Source organism: Corythoichthys intestinalis, chromosome 15, assembly GCF_030265065.1.
Source record: "Corythoichthys intestinalis isolate RoL2023-P3 chromosome 15, ASM3026506v1, whole genome shotgun sequence".
In the NCBI taxonomy this organism is placed as follows: Eukaryota; Metazoa; Chordata; class Actinopteri; order Syngnathiformes; family Syngnathidae; genus Corythoichthys; species Corythoichthys intestinalis.
Window position 1 is genome coordinate 49,246,667 of NC_080409.1, and position 20,749 is coordinate 49,267,415.

Below are 20,749 nucleotides of genomic sequence, written 5' to 3' on the forward strand. Positions count from 1 at the left end.
CCGAAGCCTATAAAATCAGTCGCGCCCAAGCGCCAGCAGAGGGCGGCAAAACCTCCATGAAACACAATTAACAAGTGGGCATTTCACTGTACTGTCATTTAAATCTGTCTGAGCGGGGCATGTGCGTTAATTGCGTCAAATATTTTAACGTGATTAATTTAAAATTACCGCCCGTTAACACGATAATTTTGACAGCCCTAATCATAATAATGCATTTTATTTTACCGCGCCTTTGAGAACACTCAAAATCGCCGTAAAAGAAACACAACTAAAAGGCAAGCGTGCAGATCAAACTCAAAGTAACAGGATATTAGGAAGTCGTAACACAGACCAGAACAGAGGCTAAGTTGTGTATGATAGTTCGAACAGTTGGGTTTTGAGTCCGGGTTATGTACATTAGGGGGTTGAGAGTTCCAGAGCTGGGGGGCAGAGTGGCTAAACGCTCTGGAACCGTAGGTGACAAGATGGGCATGTAGGACAGAAAAGCTTGAGGGTAGAAGAGCAGAGTTAGCTCTTGTTTTAGCACTCCATGTTTGCTATGATCTTGAGTAGTTGATAATGTTAGTAGAATGAGCTGAAACCTAACAAAATAGTTACACTTAAGTGCCATGAGGAGACAGGCGGACAAATTTAATGCGGTGGTTTAGTAGAGCTTGGAATGAATTAGGCAATTTACATGTGAAACGTGATTCACAATTAGTGTTGTCACAGATTACTTGAAAAAGTAATTTAATTACCGATTACTGATTACGCCTCAAAAAAGTAATCTAGTTACTTTACTAATGACTTCATTATCAAATCAAAGTAACTAAGTTACTTTAAAAGTAATCTATCAGTTACTTTTTACCCATTTTTCCCCCTTTGCCGCCTCAACATAAGATTGACAACAGAAAAATGTCATCACATGTAATTGACTTTCGGATGATTGAATTTAAAGGGGAATATCAGAATTGCGCGCTATCTTAGCCACTCCGGAGCCATGAAACTGACAAATATCTGACAAACTGCTTGGAATTTGTTGAAATCAACTCCACAGACCAACTAAACCCCGCTAAAACTTTACGATCAAGCCTCATGTCAAAACTTCTGAATTTCAGGTTATGGTTAACAGCATATCAGTGCCAGTGTAAAACAATGCAAACTGACAGCACAATAATCAACAACACGCAAGTGGATTGTACAGTGCAATAAACACAAAGGTGGTGGCGGGCGCGGATGCACGTGCACAACCCGGAAGTACTCCTCTCAACACACACGCGGTTAATTTGGCCACAAAACGTGGCGGCAACTAAGCACTTTACACTCAATCGGACTTACAACACATCCCACAGATGCTAAACGAACACATTACCTCACGGCATAAATGTTGAACACGCATATGATGTAAACAAAACTTGCCAACTTGGAGCGATGACTGCCCGTCGTTGCTACGGAAAAGCTACTAAACGGCCACGCATGTAGGGCGTCCAACTTTTTGCTGATACTCTCCAGAATGAAGGAAAAATACTCACCTTCATTCATGGTTATCCACAAATCAACATTCCCTCGCAACGTCTCAACACTCGGCGCAAATGCCCACCCGCCTCAGTCCCACAACACGTGACGCGAGACCCAAACAGGAAATAGCAAAAAGGTTGTCACGGAAACACGTACCGGGAACCTTTTATTTTAGCATTTTCTATTCAAAATGCTCTTCGTACATGACTACAATATCTTTCATTTTACATACGTTATGAGGCAATGAAAAAATAGTAACGCAGAGACACTAAGGAAACTAACTTTAATCAGATTACTGGTGTAGAAAAAATGAATGCGTGAGATTACTCGTTACTGAAAAAAGTAATCAGATTACAGTAACGCGTTACTAACTCACGCGGTACTGACAACACTGTTCATAATACATAAAAATGTTATCATGATACGAAAGCCACTCTGCAACGGATACATTTCATATCTTGAGGTGACACTGTACTTGAATGAGACTGGTAAGATAAAGCTTTCCACCAACCAGAGAAGGAATCCACTAGCCGAGGCTGGTGCTCCCGGGGCCGATGGACGGGGACTCGCATAGGCGGCTGTCGGATGCTGTAGTCGTTATCGTTGAAGAGAGGGATGCTCGCGGGTGCGTTGTACGGTCCCGCCGGGCCACCGTAGTTGTCCCAATACGAAGGAACAAAAGGCTCCGCGGGATCCTCTGGCCCGTCGACACCGTATTCGTAGCCCGGCCTCTCTCGTAGACTGTCTGAACCACCGCGGAGAGGGAGGTTGCACATGACCGCGTAGTCCTCTAAACACAACATATCGGAAGTTAGGATTGGAAACTATGATTTTAATCCTGAAAAAATATAACATCCTCCCACTCATCTTCCCTGATCTGTGCCATTTGTCTTCATTCGTCAGTCACTAGAAACAAACAGCATGTGATCCAGCACAGCAAAATGAGTCACATTAAACCATTATTAAAAACTGAGGTTTCGGTGTCTTTATTAAAAATAGAATTATCTCAGCATTTCAGAGACATATCTATCATTTTTGCTCCAAGAAATTCCAAGTTTAATTTGGAATGTCCGGGCATATTGTATTTCCAAAATCAAGAGGAAACAGATATTACAAACATTTTATTTGTTACTGCAGTCGCTGTAATCTGTAACAAGATGTATTATTCTTTATTTCTATTATTGTTATTATTATTTCTATTAAGCCATATTTTTTACTTTTACTTGAGTAGATTTGTGAAGAAAAAACACTACTCTTACTTTGCTACTACGGGCTACACAAGAGTCGTTACATTTTTCCTCTTTATTCCTTATATTATTATTATACATTTTTTTTTTTTGGACAGTGATGCCAAGAGTAGCTCTCCCAATTTCACCAATGAGATGTTGCAACAATAATCACATTACTTCATTATACCAATCAGATGCAAGCTTGCCCTTCTATGATCACGCCAGCCTGTTAACGTGGCGTCTTTATAGCACCGGAAAAAATTAAATATTTGATATCGAGCGCTGCCCTCACCATGACTCAAAGCTACTGAAATAGTAGTTTGGTTTAGCCTGAGAGGATTTTTGAACAAGTTTAGAACTAATGTACAAAACATTGGGTGAAAAAAAAAAAAAAAAAAGAGGGGGGAGCATCAATAATCGTTTTATAATCGAATCGGAGCCTCTGAATCGTAATCGAATCGTTAGATGCCCAAAGAATCCCAGCTCTGGGCGCCACTATTAAAAAAAGTGTTAGCAAACACCATAACTAGCAATTAATGAAACAATTGGAGCAGTAACTGAAGAAATAATTAGGACAGACCATGAATTAAGATTGTTATTTACATCTGTAGTGCTGCAATGCATGCTAGGAGGCATGTTAGACAACAACAGTGTTGAAAACAGATAGCAACAGAGGTTGACTGTCTCCCCCAAGGGAGCAACAATGGCCAAATGCAGCTTCTTGAAGCAATGACGCTTGGCAGCCAATTGGTTCAAAGCTTCGTGGTGGTTTATTTGGTCTTATGACAGTTGTATGATGCCGCAGTCAAATAAAGTGTAACCTGCTAATATCTTTTGGTATAAATATCCCATAATACAAAGAGGACAGCTGCGACTTATCTATAAGCAAGTGTTGTTTTCGTGTCAAATTTGGCGGGTGGCGGCTTATAGTCAGGTGGGCCTTATGGTGGGAAAATTACGGTAATATTATTTTGAAGTCACGCTACCAGTACAATTTTTGGCTACTCTACCCACCTCTAGATACCATAATTTTCGCAATATAGGGCGCACCTGACGAGAAGCCGCCACCCACCAAATTTGGCACGAAAACCGCATATTTTCAGAGATAAGCCGCACTGGACTATAAGCCGCAGCTGTCCTCAGTGCATTATGGGATATTTACACCAAAAGATATTAACCGGTAACACTATTTGACAGCGGCATCATATGACTGTCGTAAGACCAAATGAACCACCATGAAGCTTTGAACCAATTGGCTGCAATGCTTTATTGCTTCAAGACGCTTCATATGGCCATCACTGCTCCCTTGGGGTAGACAGTCAACCTCTGCTGCCATCTGCTGTCAACACTGTTGTTGTCCAACATGCCTCCTAGCATGCATTGCAGCGCTACAGATGTAAATAACAATCAAAATTCATGTTCTGTGGTAATTTTTTTTTCAGTTACTGTTCCGCTTGTTTCATTAACTGCTAGTTATAGTATTTGGTAACACTTTATTTGACAGTGGTGCCATAAGACTGTCATTAGACAATCATAATTATGACATGAAACTGTCATTAGCATTAATGAATGCTTACAACAGACGTCATTTTGTGTTATCCGGCAAATTATTTCACTTTTGAATGGATGTAAAAGATCCAATCCGGACATAAATGGGGTTAGTGACATAATTTGCTGGATGACACTTAATGACACAAGCATTCAGTAATGCCCATGATAGTGTCATGTCATAATTATGACAATCTTATGACGCCGCTGTCAAATGAAGTGTTACCTATTAACCCAAATAAATCAACAAATAAGCCACACTGGACTATCAGCCGCATGATTTAAAATGAAGGAAAAAAGTAGCGGCTTGCTCGCTCGCCAGTGGCCCAGAATTGTATTAAATTGCTATTTTTTTTTTTTTTTTTTTTTGGGCACCTGAGTCCTTCCTAGGACAGAAGGCACACTGTCCACTCCAGGCGATTCCATAAAGGCAGCAACACTCAGTGTAAGTTGTTCTGCGGCCCTGCAGGGGATCCGAACACACGTTGTCTCCCTCCAGACGCTGCCAGCAGATGTCCATGTGCACATCGGTGTTAGACTCCACAGATTCTATGAAGACAAAAACAATGAAATATGGAAAAATTTCATTCAAATCACACAGTTTCCGTTTTTGAATGTGGCACCTTCAGTTGTGTTGACACTTATACAGCGCAGCCGCGTGTTGTCCAGCACTAATGGCGGACTGCAGAAACAGTTGAAAGAGCCCGGTGTGTTCACGCACGCTCCATCCATACAGGAATTTCCAAATTCACATTCATCATAATCTAAAAAAACACAGAGGCACGTCAACATTGTGATATTGACAAAAACAGTTGAACATTAGAACTGTGAGAGCCCTTACTAGTCATACGGTTATTTATTTCTTACAATAAAATGTAAGAAATGTTTGGTTTGGTGCCTTTTATTTGTATTTATTGTCATAATCACAAACATTTTTTCATTCCATTACATAAAAAAAGCTGTCGGTTTGTTTACAGGCGCAGAGGAATGCCGTACCAAAACAAAAAGTTCAAACATGTGCTTTGTGACTGAAAGCAATAAGCCTAATGGGACATGTGGTGTCAATAAGAGCAGCCAGAATGCTGGCACGGGACACACGTGCGCTATCTTCTCCAAGATGGACGGCTGCACAGTGCCGAGATTCGGATGAACTGATGCTTGAACAATATTCATAATGTTACACTAGGTAATACACCACTGGATGCTGCTATTACGAGCCACCTTGTCCTAAGGTTCCTGCCTACTGGCTTTTTTTTCTTCTTTATATTGTGTTTTATCTTGTGTTATGTAAATATATATGGCGGAAAACACAGACAAGACTGAAAAATTAGTTTCTGCTCTTGCACCCCTCTTTAAAATAAACTGCTGTATTTTAAGCCAAAAGAACTGCTGAGTTTGTTAGAACAATACGTCTATATGCTGCCATAGCAGATTCATGGCGCATTAAGCCCCCGAACTATTTTTAACTTGTCCGTTTTACCCCGGAAACCCCTGTTTACAGACGTCGCGCAACCGCTTTTGTTTCTACCCAGCCATAAAAAGGTAAGTAATTATTCTTTGAAATGTCTGTCATTTTTAACTTAGAATCATTTATTAATGTCTAATATCTAGTTGAAAAAAAAAACTACTTTAAAAAATGATTCACTCGCATATTTCAAACTTTTTCAACAAATTTCGTCACAATGAAAAATATGGTGTCTGTAAATAAGTCACGGATATCTACCTCATAACTATCGCTTAATTGTATTTTTTTTTTGTTACTGTTATTGTTTTTTGTCGCATTTTCCCCAATATTTAAGAAAAAAGAAAGAAAGAAAGAAAGAAAGAAAACTGAAAAAAAAAAAAACATTTAAAAGGGTAAATAATGAAAAAGAAAATCTCAACCACTCCTTGATGTCTGCAATTTCTGCATCGCGACCCTTGTTATATGACCACGTTTCACCCATAAAATCCCCCCAAAATCCAGCTATGGCTATTCACAGCTGTGTCTTGACACTCAGTGATACATGCTACATGGAGTTTTTGGATCGAAACAAGGTAAGTATGTGATAATATCTCGTTAAAATCGTGGCGTCTTTAATTATGGTCTCCCATGCTCTCGCCTCCGGTTAGGGTTTTGCTGTTTTGTTTATTTCCAAGAATTTTATTTAAAAGAAACTGCTGTATTTTGAGCCAAAACAACTTTTGTGTTTGATAGAAAAATATGTCTACATGCTGCCACAGCAAATCCCCCGAACTATTTTTAATTAGCCTGTTTTACCCTGAAAACCCCCGTTTACAGACGTCGCGCAACCGCTTTTGTTTCAACCTAGCCATAAAACGAAGGTAATTAAATATATTTATTATTCAAAATGTCTGTCATTTTAGCTTATAATCATTAATTGATATCTAATCTTTCGTTTAAAAAAAAAAAAAAACTAATTAAAAAAAAAATTCACTCGCATATTGTAAACTTTTAAACAAATTACGTCACAATGAAAAAAATGGCGTCTGTAAAAAAGTCAATTGTATTTTTTTTTTTTGTTTCTGTCGCATTTTTTCCGATATATTAGATGATAAATAATCGATCCAAACAGAAAAATTGGAAAAAAAGGTTTAAAAAGGTGTATATATATGAAAAAGAACATCTCAAACACTCCTTTATGTCTGCGATTTCTGCATCGCGACCCTTTTTATATTACCATGTTTCACCCATAATATCCCCCAAAAATCCAGCTGTGGCCATTCACAGCTGTGTCTTGACACTCAGTGATACATGCTACATGGAGTTTTTGGATCGAAACAAGGTAAGTACGCGATAATATCTCGTAAAAGTCATGGCGTCTGTAATTCTGCTCTCGCGTGCTCTCACCTCCAGATAGGGTTTTGCTGTTTAAAAAAAAAATTTTTTTTTTTTAAATGCTTTCCTGTTCAAAAATTTTCTTCCCCCAGAATATTGAGATTTTAAGCTTTCCAATGATGTATCACACATGCATATCGGGCAATTATGAAAGTTGGCTAAATTGGGGGTCTCAGAGCGGAACTTCAAGTCACCTGAGTGTTTTCTGCCATATATTTTTCTTTTGCATATTGGAGATTGTACATACTTTTCAATCCATTCTATGTGTAAGTGTGTGTGCACTCTATGGGGCAGCTTTGAATCTCATGACACTTTGTGTAATGACAATAAAGGCGTTCTATTGTATTCTATTCTATTGTATTCTAAACTTAATAAATAAGCATGACTTTCTTACCCACGCACTCCAGCCTGACGTTGTCGTAGTAGAATCCAGAGCGACAGTAGCAGGTATAAGTGGAGAAGAGATTGACACATTGTCCATTCTTACAGATGTCTGATCCAAACATTTCACACTCATTTGCATCTGAAGAAGAAGACAGAGTAACAAAAAAAAGTTTTAGGAAAACACAGAGTTAAAGTGCATGTGACACAACAAAGCATGTTTATTTCAAAATACACGCGGTATTTTATGCTCCTGAATGGTATGGACTGCTTGGATGTGTGTGGAAGCGATCGCTATATTTATTTAGTTTTTTTAATCCCGCGCCATGAAAATCAGTGACTTCCGGCAACAGTCTCGAATTGAGAAAGAGGGCGCTGTGACGTGTACGGTAGAAGGAGTCCTCTTAACTATACAGCCGTACTGTTGTATGAAAAGAACTCAAAGAACTCAAAATTCAGCTGATTTTGCGGATTAATACATTTATTTTTCGCATCACGCCAGCCAAACGGCTGCAGAAAAATCTTGCTGTATGAGGGAGAGGCGTGTGCGCCTTTTTGGAGTTTCAAAAGGTTCCCATTCACCGTGGATATTGGCCAAAACAAGCCCTACTACTGTGGGACCATAGGACTTACGAGGAAGTGAGTAAACATCTTGTTTTGTATTATGTCAAATACTGGGATCATTTTAATATTGAGGTGGCTTGCATTTTGTGGCTGACATGCTCCTTGTCGCACATACCCCTGCCGGGCGAGCACTATACTCGGCTTTTGCACTCTTGGTGTGGCCGATGTTCTGTCAAATTTTCCACCCGATCAGAAATTGCAACTTTGTGTTGAAAATAGCCACGAATACAGAGATTACAAAGTAAACACTACAAACTTTCTTTAAATAAAGGACTACTTACGTTTGATCATGGATAGGCATGTAAAAAGCTCTCATACACATTAGCTGCACGTTAGCTGCACAACAACTGCAGCCGCCCTCCTCCGGGGAACGAGCTGTAAATTGCTCTCCGCCGGGCGGTTTGCCGATCAGCTAAGGCAATCGACAACCCAGTCGTCATGTCAAAAGTTCCGAGCTAGTTATGTGTGATTTTCTGCTTCGAATACTTTGAAACATCACTCGGTTCGGGTTAGCATTAGAGCTGGGAATCTTTGGGCACCTAACGATTCGATTACGATTCAGAGGCTCCGATTCGATTATAAAACGATTATTGATGCACCCCCCTCCTTTTTATTTGTATTTTTTTTAATGTTTTGTACATTAGTTCCAAAATTGTTCAAAAATCCTCAGGCTAAACCAAACTACTATTTTAGTATCAAGTTAACATATAACAGTAAACAAATATACAAAAATAACAGTAAATAAACTCCAGTCCCCATTCTGTATCAGCAGCTTTAAACTACATTCAATTAATGTTGTGAATCAACTGTTACAGTTGTTAAATTGCTCCCGTTATTCCATAATTTCCTTTCTGTCTACTTTTGTCAAAGTTTTAACACTATTTCATCATTTATAGATAGATTCAAGACAAGATTCTGCCAATTTAGGAGTATTTAAAATAAAAAGTTAATTAGGTTCGCTACAACAGAGCCTTCTAGAGAGGTCTACTGCTTTAAGATGGCGGCTGTTTCTTACGCCGGAAAGCCTGTCATTTCCCATCTCTGTTCAATAATACATGTTCTAACACTGACGTCGTCTGTCATTTTGCATCTCTGTTCAATAATACATGGTCTAACACCGACGTCGTCTGTCATCTTGCATCTAGTTCTACATATATATGATATCTACTGTAGCCGTATGTTTGTAGCAACTAGCAACTGGGCGTTCTTTGTAGCGGCTGTCAGACGCATTCAGGTATGATTGTTTTTTTTATCTAGCAGCATGAGTTGAACATGATATTTACTCTCGGTCCGTTCCTCATTGCGTCCCAAAGACCGCGCTGACTGACTGTGTTTTACTTCCGCTTTACCTGGTATAATTCAATAATCGGAATTTGGATATTTGTGAACCGTTCTCGAATCTTCCACGGCTGAATCGCGAATAATCTAAGAATCGGAAATTTTGCACGCCTCTAGTTAGCATGTCGGCTAGCTGTCACGCCTCTTGGTTTGTTTACATTCTCCGAAGCCGGGGAAGGGAAATGACATAAGCCCGATTTAGGTGTCATAAAATATCGTTCGGGAGGTGCGACAGTAAAGGTGAAGTCGACAGTTTTGACCATTATGGACTAATTTTGCCATGTCGTCCTGAATAAGTGCAGTTTTATTATTTCATATTCCATTTAGCAGAAGACTGTTATTTGTCATGACCATGCCATTTATTTAGCAATTGGGGAAAAATACTAGGATAAAAAGAATATCCTGTAAAAAATGTTGAAGTAGAGAGACAGAAACAATGATATATTGCAGCTTTCTTCGTCGCGTTTTGCTTGTTGTGAATAATTCCCCCTCGACGGGCTGACTGGTCCTTCTCAAGCCATTTATTTAGCTATTGGGGAAAAATACTTGGATAAAAAGCATATCCTGTAAAAATATTGGAGTAGAGAGACTGAAACAGTAGCCACGTTTACATGCTGACTTTTATTCATACCGATTCAAATCATTCCGAATGGAAATTTCACATCAGCTGTTTACATGTCACTTCATCTATTCCGATCCAGCGTTTACATGTGACTGCCTTTATTCCGAAAGGACGTTTGACAACTGCCGTCTGACATGCGCAGATTAATCAAAACAAAGCGTCACGTTGCAAAACATGTAGATCGATCGTCAGATCAGCTGCTGTTTTAACTTTTCGAGTGGAAACAACACTTCAGAATGACACGCCGTTCATTTAAAAAGTTGTGTGGGTGCGCTGTGCGTGTGCTTGGAAGCCATGTTGCAAGTGACGTTACTTACGTCACCGAGTGACGTCACCACGTCAGTACGGAGCATGCGCAGAAAGAACGCAACCAGACACCATTCCGCTTCCCTGTTTACATGATATAATTTTACTTCTAATCGGTTTGGGAAAAGGAATATTCCACCCCTGTGAATCGGAATGAAATTCCATTCGGTTTGGGCCTGTTCATTCCGAATGAGGTATGCGGTAATATGGAATACATTTATTCGGTTTGAACAAATATTCCGATTGTAATTGGAATATTTGGCTCCATGTAAACGTGGCAAGTGACATTTTGCGGCTCTTTTCGTCGCGTTTTCCTCGTTCTGAATAATTCCCCCTCAAGTGGGCTGAATAGTAAAACCGATCTACCGCTGACGTCATCCACCTGTTGGGGACGCTAGAGCCCTATAATGGTGGGCGTGGCTAACCGGCAGATTAAAAGACTAATTTCTCGTCATTTGCGCTTTGCTACATTGTTGTATATGTCTAATCGTCTCAAGATATATGATTTTAATTCACATAATAATGCTATTTAAGACTTTTTTTCTCATGTCGTATGCTCTTTAAGCTTTTTCAGTAAATATTGGTTTACAGCTCAGAAAACAATGAAGCAGTCATGACACTGCAATGACAGCGTTAATTCAGGCATGCATCCTATTGAGCCTTCATCATTCATCATCTGAACCGCTTATCCTCACGACGGTCGAAGGGGTGCTGGAGTCTATCACGGCTAACAACGGGCAGGTGGCAGGGAACACCCTGACCTGGTAGCCAGCCAGTCGCAGGGCACAATCACAAATCAGAAAAATTCAATTGTGTCTTGCAAATTATCAAGGTGTTGTATATCCATTGAAGGATATTTATAACATCTGTACCTATGTAGAGTTGTTGACTTTGAGTTGTGGAGGCAGGAAGTGGTATGGATCCACTGCCATGAGGGCACAACTGGTGATAATCATCTAAAAAGGAAATAATCATATTCAGTTCATTTTCCAAACTGTCATGTTAATGCACTGGGGGTCATTCAACATGTGGTTGCACCTCCTTCTTGAGCAGGACAGGCGTGGATTTCACAGTTGTCTCCCCAACCGGCGCCCACAGTACAGCAACACTCTTGTTTGGTGGTGTTGCGGGACAGAACGTTGTCGCAGAAGTTGGCGTCATTTAAGTTGTAATAACACTCCTTCCTCTCCTCGGCAGAGGCGGCGGCAGGAGCGGGAGTTTTTAAGTCGGCGTCACCTGCATATAAAAGAGATTTCAGTGTGCCTTGACGTGTTATATCTGGTCAGGGTAGCACTTATGATCAGGGGTGAAAGTGGGCGGGAACGGTCAGGAACGCAGTTCCGGTATAAGATTCAGGGCCGGAACAGCTACGGTGCTTTGATTCCGAAAATATGACGGCAACTGTCAAAACGCTATGTAAAAACAAAAAAACATAAAGCTGCCACACATGCATTTCATCTCCAAGAAGTAAACAATCTACTCACATCAGATTTACATACACAAGTGTTAACAACAAGCATAATAAAGTGCTTGTGTAGGGTAATCCGTTTCCACCAATATTTATTATTTATTTTATTCCACGGACGGCATGGAGGTTTCCCCAGCTGCTGCAGTTATCTGAGTCTGACGATGACGAGTCACGTCAATGTGCGAATGCATGCAGCAAAGCAAATCGCCTGGACTCATTTATCCGTTCAATTGGCTGACATACTGACATGTGATCAACAGAGATAGTTAGCTCTGATTGGTTCAAATGTGCATGTTTTATTTTCTGAAACAGCAAAAAAAATAAAAAAAGAGGCAATGCAACAGAAAATGGATCAAATCTTTAAGAGCAAGCTATATAAGTTATGGAGGCTTATTTATCATATTTAGTTTTATTTTCTCTGATGGGTAGGTTCAGAACATTTTAGCTGTCAATGTGCACTTTGGACTTATATTTGTTCATTTATGTTAGGCTACTTATTCATTTCCTTATGATTTAAAAAAGTCAATGTTTGCGTGATCGTCACAAAATATTCCATTTCACGCTGCATAATATGTCATTTGTACTTATTTTTCTTAATGTATGTTACTTATATCTTTATTATTAAAAAAAAACACAACAAAAAGTAAATGTTTACATTATCTGCAATTTTAATATACATCCCATGTTCTTAAGTACCGTAATTTCCCGAATATAACGCGCACTTTTTTTCCCCAAAATCAACTTGTAAACTCATGGTGCGCATTATAAACGGGTATATGGATGGAGACAGAAATATATATGTATTACATATATATATATATATATAAACCGATTTTTTTTCATTGACACGGCCACGTTGTGTTGAAGAAACGTATGCGGCGACCCGTTGCCGACCATTACGGTACGTGACGTCACCATTTTGTTTCGGTAATACTTCACACTAATCGGCCGAATGATTTCGTCTGTGTTAAATTCTGCTTTTTTCACTCTTCATAAAGCACAGAATTTAGTTTCTTGAACTCATTTGAGTCGACGTTTATTGCAGCTCCACAATTCGGAGCATAACAAATGTAAGGACACACACTTCCTGTGTCCGTCAACTATATCGGTCCCTCGGGAAACTCAAACCCAAATAACAATAGTTCAGTAGTTTTACCGTATCAATCCATGGAAGAAACATTTATTCATCATGAGGAAACGAGCAAGTTATACAGCAGCCTTTAAAAGAAAAGTCACATCCGTTTTGTTTTCTCCTAGATTCTGGTAAGTTGGAGAAGTTGTCAAATCATATTATTACCGTAAATATTGTCAGTTTACGGTAATGTTTTGAACTACCAATGTGCTATGCTTGTGCTGTGTTTCACCAGTCAGTAAAATGACATCTCTGTATCTGTACACGAGCTCTGTTTTCTTGTATTCTTCTATTTATTGGTGCTAAAATTAGGGTGCGCGTTATAAACGGGTACAATAATTTCCCCCAAATTTTACAAGTAAATTTGGGGTGCGCATTATACACGGGTGCGCCTTATATTCGGGAAATTACGGTAGTTAAAATTGAGATTCGGCATTTAGCATGTGAGGAAATGAGGGAAAATAAAAATTAGGAGATGGAGGTTGGGGTTATAGCTGTTTTTGTTAACTTTTATTTTGCAAATCATTGAAAAAATACAATTTTGAATGAAAATCAGTTTTTGTATGTGTTATAGAAATAACTGACCAAACTGACATTTTCTGGCTCCGTGGCGACCTTCACGTCGGGGAGTTCCGGTAAGCAATTCTAACCACTTTCACCCCTGCTTATGATTATAACCCACCCGAACTAAAGCAGTGATCAAAATAAAATAGTTTCAGGTAAAATAGGAAGCTATTTTTAGGTTACCACATTATACAGAGTATAAAGTTAATAAATATTCATTGAGAACAACTCCAGATAATGAACAGTTCCTGATGTTTTGCATAAATGGTTTCCATTGTTGTCAGTAACGCGTTTATTGTAATCTGATTACTTTCTTTCAGTAACGAGCAATCTAACGCATTCATTTTTCCAAACCAGTAATCTGATTAAAGTTAGTTTCCTCGGTGCCTGTGCGTGACTATTTGGTATTGCCTCACAATGTATTAATTAATTAATAAATGCTTATGACAGATGTCATGAAGTGTCATCCGGCAAATTATGTCACTATCTCCATTTAGGTCCGGCTCAGATCTTTTACATCCATTCAAAAGTGAGATAATTTGCCAGACACAAAATGATAACTGTCATGAGCATTCGTTAATGCTCATGGCAGTGTCATGTCATAATTATGATGGTCTTATTACAGGCTTACGGTGCCGCTGTCAAATAAATTGTAACCAAATACCATAACTAGCAATTAATGAAACAACTGGAAGAGTAACTGAAGAAATAATTAGCACAGAACATGAATTTTGATTGTTATTTACATCTGCAGCGCTGCTATGCATGCTAGAAGGCATGTTGGACGACAACAGTGTTGACAGCAGAGGTTGACTGTCTCCCCCAAGGGAGCAGCAATGGCCAAATAAAGCTTCCTGAAGCAATGAAGCTTTGCAGTCAATTGCTTCAAAGCTTCATGGTGGTTCATTTGGTCTTATGAAAGTCCTATGATGTTGGTGTCAAAGTGTCAGTGTTACCGGTTAACTCATTCACTCCCAGCCAGTCTGTTCTATTGCTATATAGAAATGGAACCCACCATAAGAAAGATTAGACTCTCTTCTTTCAGCAGAAAAAAGTAAGTTCATATCTTTTTTAGGGCTGTCAATCGATTAAAATTTTTAATCGAGTTAATTACAGCTTAAAAATCAATTCATCGTAATTAATCGTAATTCAAACCATCGATAAAATATGCCATATTTTTCGGTAAATTATTGTTGGAATGGAAAGATAAGACACAAGATGGATATATACTGTACATTCAACATACGGTACATAAGTAAGAGTATGTAATAAGATGGCATTAACATTATTAACATTCTGTTAAAGCGATCCATGGATAGAAAGACTTGTAGTTTTTAAAAGATATATGTTAGTACAAGTTATAGAAATTTTATATTAAAACCCCTCTTAATGTTTTCGTTTTAATAAAATTTGTAAAATTTTCAATCATAAAATAAACTAGTAGCCTGCCATTATATATGTCAATAATTACACAATGCTCATGGGTGCTTAAGCCCATAAAATCAGTCGCACCCATGCACCAGCAGAGGGTGACAAAACTCCAAAAAAAACACAAGTAACAAGTTGGCATTGCACTGTGCTGTCATTTTAATCTGTTTGAGCGGGGCATATGCGTTAATTGCGTCAAATATTTTAATGTGATTCATTTAAAAAATTAATAACCGCCCGTTAACGCGATAATTTTGACTTTTTCCATTCTTTAGAAATCAGCATTAGAAAATACGGAGCTCAGTTTAAGCAATTTTCCAATTTCTGATGAAAAAACAGAGAAATTGAGCTTTTTGTGACAGCATACATTTCAAACATAACTTTGATTTTAACACAGCTATTGTTTGCTTTAGTTACATCCCAAACATCTGAATAATGTTTTCCTCTAACAAAATATCATAAAGAACAAGACAAATAGAGCTTTTGATAGCAAAGTAAAAATTTACTGCCCTCCAGTGGCCAGTTTTATTGCTTTAAAATGGATTTTCAGCTTTGTGCTTTGGAGCTCAGTTGAATCAGGACCCAGAGATGTCTTTTATGAAAAAAAAAAAAAAAATGTAAAAGACGTATAAATACTTCTTTTGGACACTGAAACAATTAAAAATAGAACGTATTTATACGTTTTTGGGAGCAAATGAGTTAGTATCTTTTGGTGTAAGTATCTCATAACACAGTGAGGACAGTTGCGGCTTATAGTCAGGTGCACCTTATAGTCCAAAAATTACGGAAATCTTTGACAGCATTGACGGCTTCAATGATTACGACCTGATGTACATTGGGGCAGATAAGTATTTAGTCAACCACTAATTGTGCAAGTTCTCCCACTTGAAAATATTAGAGAGGCCTGTGATTGTCAACATGGGTAAACCTCAACCATGAGAGACAGAATGCGGAAAAAAACCCAGAAACTCACATTATTTGTTTTTTAAAGAATTTATTTGCAAATCATGGTGGAAAATAAGTATTTGGTCTATAGACCCTACTCACATGACGTCACAACCACGCCCCCGCGCCATATTGTCCGTCAACTCGTCACTGTTGATGCATTACCGCTACGTAAATTCCTCCTATTATGGCGTGTTTTTCTGCTCGTTAACATTAATAATCAAAATGGTGAAGGCGTGTGTGACGGTTGGTTGCAATAACAGAGAAGATAGACGGAGAGACTTGAAGTTCTACCGTATTCCGAGAGACCCGGAGAGGAGAGCGAGATGGACTGCTGCAATCCAACGAGAAAACTGGGCTCCAAACGATTACCACAGATTATGTAGTAGTCATTTTATATCTGGTAAGATGCATTTAATATATATTTAGAGGGTTTGGGGCTGACAAACACAATTAAGATCATTGCGAGGCTAATCGCTGACAACATACAGTTTCAAATTCAAGATGCTTATTTCTTCCACCATCATTACGTTTTGAATAATATTTAGGTGGTACCAAGTGAAAGAAGCTGGCCTCGTCTACGGATCATCAGTTAAACAGGTGTGTCCAAACCTTTTGCAAAGGGGGCCAGATTTGGTGTGGTAAAAATGCGAGGGGCTATCTTGGCTGACTTACATAGAACAATATATTTAAGCAAATTTTAGCAAACCCTTCTGTGTGTCACATTTGCTTTGTTATTTTTTTAAATTCATAATTTCAACAGTCTCGTCTTTGTGGCGTTCTCTTTCGACACTCGGGCTCTTGCGAAATACTGCTGCTGTGAAATTAAACTAGCTTCAAGTTGCTATAATTTCTCGCTGCGTATCTTCCCTGTAATGTCGTACATGTCAGCGTGTCTTGTTTGGTAATATCATTATCGCGTCACATCGAACTCTTTGAAAACAGCGACTGTCTCTTTGCAAATGAGGCAGACACAGTTGTTGCATGTTTTATTGAAGAAATAATATCCACCTATCCTTGAAGCATCGGCCATCGCAGTCAACCATTTTTTTTATTGATTGTCGCCATTTTAGAAAATTGGAAGTAAAGGGTCACACGGGGTAATGTTGCTTACAGTGCTGCTCTTAAAGATTTTTAAACTTTCGTGAGAATAGGCTGATTTTGTGTGGACAAGATAGTTGTAGATATCAGGGTAGCAGATGTCAGGCAGAGAGGGCAAAGACAACGGGTCGAAAAATATCGATTTAGGCATCAAATATGGATCTGGCGAATGGATAGTCTGAAGCTTTTCCACATAACACCTTTTATGCAACGCATCCAATGAGTTTACAGCGTCTGAAAGCACCGGGGCTTCCATGAATTGCACTATAAATTGCACGACAAATTGAAACCGTTGAGAATACGGATAAACAATGACGGACAATATGGCGGCCGGATACAGCGACACATCATTCTGTGACGTTGGTGAGTAGGGTCTATACCAAAAGTTCATCTCGATACTTTATCATGTACCCTTTGTTGGCAATTACGGAGGCCAAACGTTTTCTGTAACTCCTCACAAGCTTTTCACACAGTGTTGCTGGTATTTTGGCCCATTCCTCCATCCAGATCTCCTCAAAGAGCAGTGATGTTTTGGGTCTGTCGTTGGGCAACACGGACTTTCAACTCCCTCCTCACCCCATGGCATCAAAATGATAACAAGAACGGGGAGCAAAAATCCCAGAACCACATGGGGGGACCTAGTGAATGACCTACCGAGAGCTGGGACCACAGTAACAAAGGCTACTATTAGTAACACAATGCGCCGCCAGGGACTCAAATCCTGCACTGCCAGACGTGTCCCCCTGCTGAAGAAAGTACACGTCCAGGCCCGTCTGCGGTGCGCTAGAGAGCATTTGGATGATCCAGAAGAGGACTGGGAGAATGTGTTATGGTCAGATGATACCAAAATAAAACTTTTTGGTAAAACACAGGTTCTCTCGTTTGGAGGAAAAAGAATACTGAATTGCACCATACCCACTGTGAAGCATGGGGGTGGAAACATCATGCTTTGGGGCTGTTTTTCTGCAAAGGGACCAGGACGACTGATCTGTGTAAAAGAAAGAATGAATTCGGCCATATATCAAGAGAAAATCTCCTTCCATCAGCAAGGGCATTGTAGATGAGACGTGGCTGGGTCTTTCAGCATGACAATGATCCCTAACACAAAGCCAGGGTAACAAAGGAGTGCCTTCGTAAGAAGCATTTCAAGGTCCTGGAGTGGCCTAGCCAGTCTCCAGGTCTCAACCCCATAGAAAATCTGCGGAGGGAGTTTAAAGTCCGTGTTGCCCAACCACAGCCCCAAAACATCACTGCTCTAGAGGAGATCTGCATGGAGGAATGGGCCAAAATACTAGCAACAGTGTGTGAAAAGCTTGTCAAGAGTTACAGAAAACGTTTGGTCTCAGTTATTGCCAACAAAGGGTACATAACAAAGTATTGAGATGAACTTTTGGTATTGACCAAATACTTACTTTCCACCATGATTTGCAAATAAATTCTTTAAAAATCAAACAATGTGATTTTCTGTTGGTTTTTTTTTTTTTCCTTCTTCTCCATATTCTGTCTCTCATGGTTGAGGTTTAACCATGTTGACAATTACAGGCCTCTCTAATCTTGCACAATTAGTGGTTGACTAAATACTTATTTGCCCCACTGTATGAAGAGGTCCTGGAAAGACTTCGTGTGTGGAGATACTAATGTATTTTGTAAAGAAGTTGTGTTGTTTAGGGTAAAAGTTATCTGAATTACTGTTAACATGTTACGTCAACAGACAGCTTGTTAGCCTGTTGTTCTCCATTTTACTGTTATTTCCATTAAGGTTTCCTCTTGGACTCTGATAAATATAAAATTCCTCGCAAATATGCCAGTTTCTTCCGAGTGCAAACACGGAATTTATTTCTTCTCTTCAAACTGTTATGACTGCAAATTTTAAATCACCTGGACAGTTGTAATTTTTTTGTTTAATTGGAAACAGTTTGCATCTGTAACAAATGTTACTTGATACTTTTCTTGGGAAACACACAATTTTAAAAATGATAACAATGTCAAAGCCGACCAGCGTCTTTGAATGGATTGTCCAAATCATAATTTATTTTCATAATATCAATAAAAAATACAAATGCGGTTGCGCCGAAATGTGTTTTCACTTTATGTCGTCTCAGTGGTCATTTTTCTTGTTTTGTTGAATTTGTTTTGATTTTCTTGTTTTCTGAAAAACATTCATAAACGACTTGAGGAAACCATGCAATTCTTTTCAAGTTTGGGATGTTCCACTGTATAATTGCCTAGTAACACGCAGGAACTTTGTCAAGTGACTTTATGAGTCAATGTGTCTGCATGCCTCCTGGTAGGTGGTGCATCACCCTCGCCTGCCACTGCTCAGCCCAGTCATTTGTCCAATAGGCATGGGCTTCGGCATTTTGCCCGTAAGCTGCCGGCTTAGCCAAATGGAAACATTGGCATGTGAGTCAACACACCATTCACATTCACATGATTGATTAACACACGTCAAAAGCAAACAGTGGAATGTAGCAAAAATGTACACAGAGGCATAGCTGGGGTTTAGTGCCCAGGCAGGAGGAAAAACAACCCTGCCGACAGCGCGCCGCTTAATAATGTCAATACGCCCGATTCCTGTACGCGGACCGAAGTGAGGGACGTGATGATATTTCCGAGACTCAAAGTGACTTTCTGTGCAATCACAACGTGCCACATTGCGTTGTTATCTTAGAGGAGATGCCCGCACGATTAGCAGTAGGTACAATCCATCATTGTTTGTCTTGGTGGGAAAGCCCGTCTACGGTAACCGTGCCCTCAGGGAGTTTGCTAGCTTTTATTAAAGGTGCTACAGCGTCAATTGTCTAGGGGATTAGCTCATATAAATTTTGCAGGCCTTCCAACCAACCGCAGCAGTTAGCCTGGAAAATAAATGGAAGCAGCCAGGTCAAAAGATGGGTGCCAAACTCATTTTTGGAGCAGGCAACATCATAGTTATTGGTTGCTTCGGAGTGCTGTTACAGTGGTATGACACAGTATCTGAACATTTTGGAAATTCTCACATTTCTGCATAAAATCACCGTCAAATGTGATCTGATCTTAGTCAAAATCACACAGATGTAAAAACAGTGTCTGCTTTAACTAAAACCACCAAAACATTTATAGGTTTTCATATTTTAATGAAGATAGCATGCAAACAACGACAGAAGAGGGAAAAATAAGTAAGTGAACCCACTGCCTAAGGAGACTTAAAGAGCAATTGAAACCAATTTTTCCCCACCAATTTAAGTCAGGTGTGTGCCCAATCACTGATGAGTGTTTTAAAGCTGCCCTGCCCACTATAAAACACACACCTGGTAAGAATTGTCTGGATGAGAAGCATTGTCTGATGTGCATCGTGGCTTTGTCAAAAGAGCTGTCTGAAGACCAACGATCAAGGATTGTTGATTAGGATACAAAACCATCTCTAAAAGTCTGGATGTTCATCAATTGACAGGAAGAGAAGTTGTCTACAAATGGAGAGTTTGGCACTGTTGCTTCTCTCCCAAAGAGTGGACGTCCACCAAAGACGCCAAGAGTTCAGCGCAGAATACTCAGAGAGGTAAAAAAAGAAGCCTAGAGTGTCTGCTAAAGGCTTACACAAATCACTGGCACAGTCCAATATCTCTGTGCACACATCAACTATAAGTAAAACTATGGCCAAGATAGGTGTTCATGGGAGGACTCCATGGAGGAAGCCACTGCTGTCTAAAAAAAAAAAAAAAAAAAAAAAACCCATTGTTGCTCGTTT

At 39.4% G+C, this 20,749-nt stretch overlaps 1 protein-coding gene across 2 annotated transcripts in view; it reads right to left on the reverse strand.

The window, feature by feature from the left end:
* LOC130930729 (latent-transforming growth factor beta-binding protein 2-like) overlaps positions 1 to 20,749 on the reverse strand; it is a 309,203-nt gene that overhangs the window by 7,900 nt on the left and 280,554 nt on the right. For both annotated transcript variants that reach the window (XM_057858789.1, XM_057858788.1), the window contains exons 34-39: positions 11,423 to 11,620; positions 11,257 to 11,340; positions 7,508 to 7,636; positions 4,898 to 5,038; positions 4,650 to 4,823; positions 2,009 to 2,287 (exon numbers count right to left, since the gene is read on the reverse strand). In XM_057858789.1, coding sequence (XP_057714772.1) covers positions 2,009 to 2,287; positions 4,650 to 4,823; positions 4,898 to 5,038; positions 7,508 to 7,636; positions 11,257 to 11,340; positions 11,423 to 11,620 — 1,005 coding nt within the window. The remainder of the gene's footprint in view (positions 1 to 2,008; positions 2,288 to 4,649; positions 4,824 to 4,897; positions 5,039 to 7,507; positions 7,637 to 11,256; positions 11,341 to 11,422; positions 11,621 to 20,749) is intronic.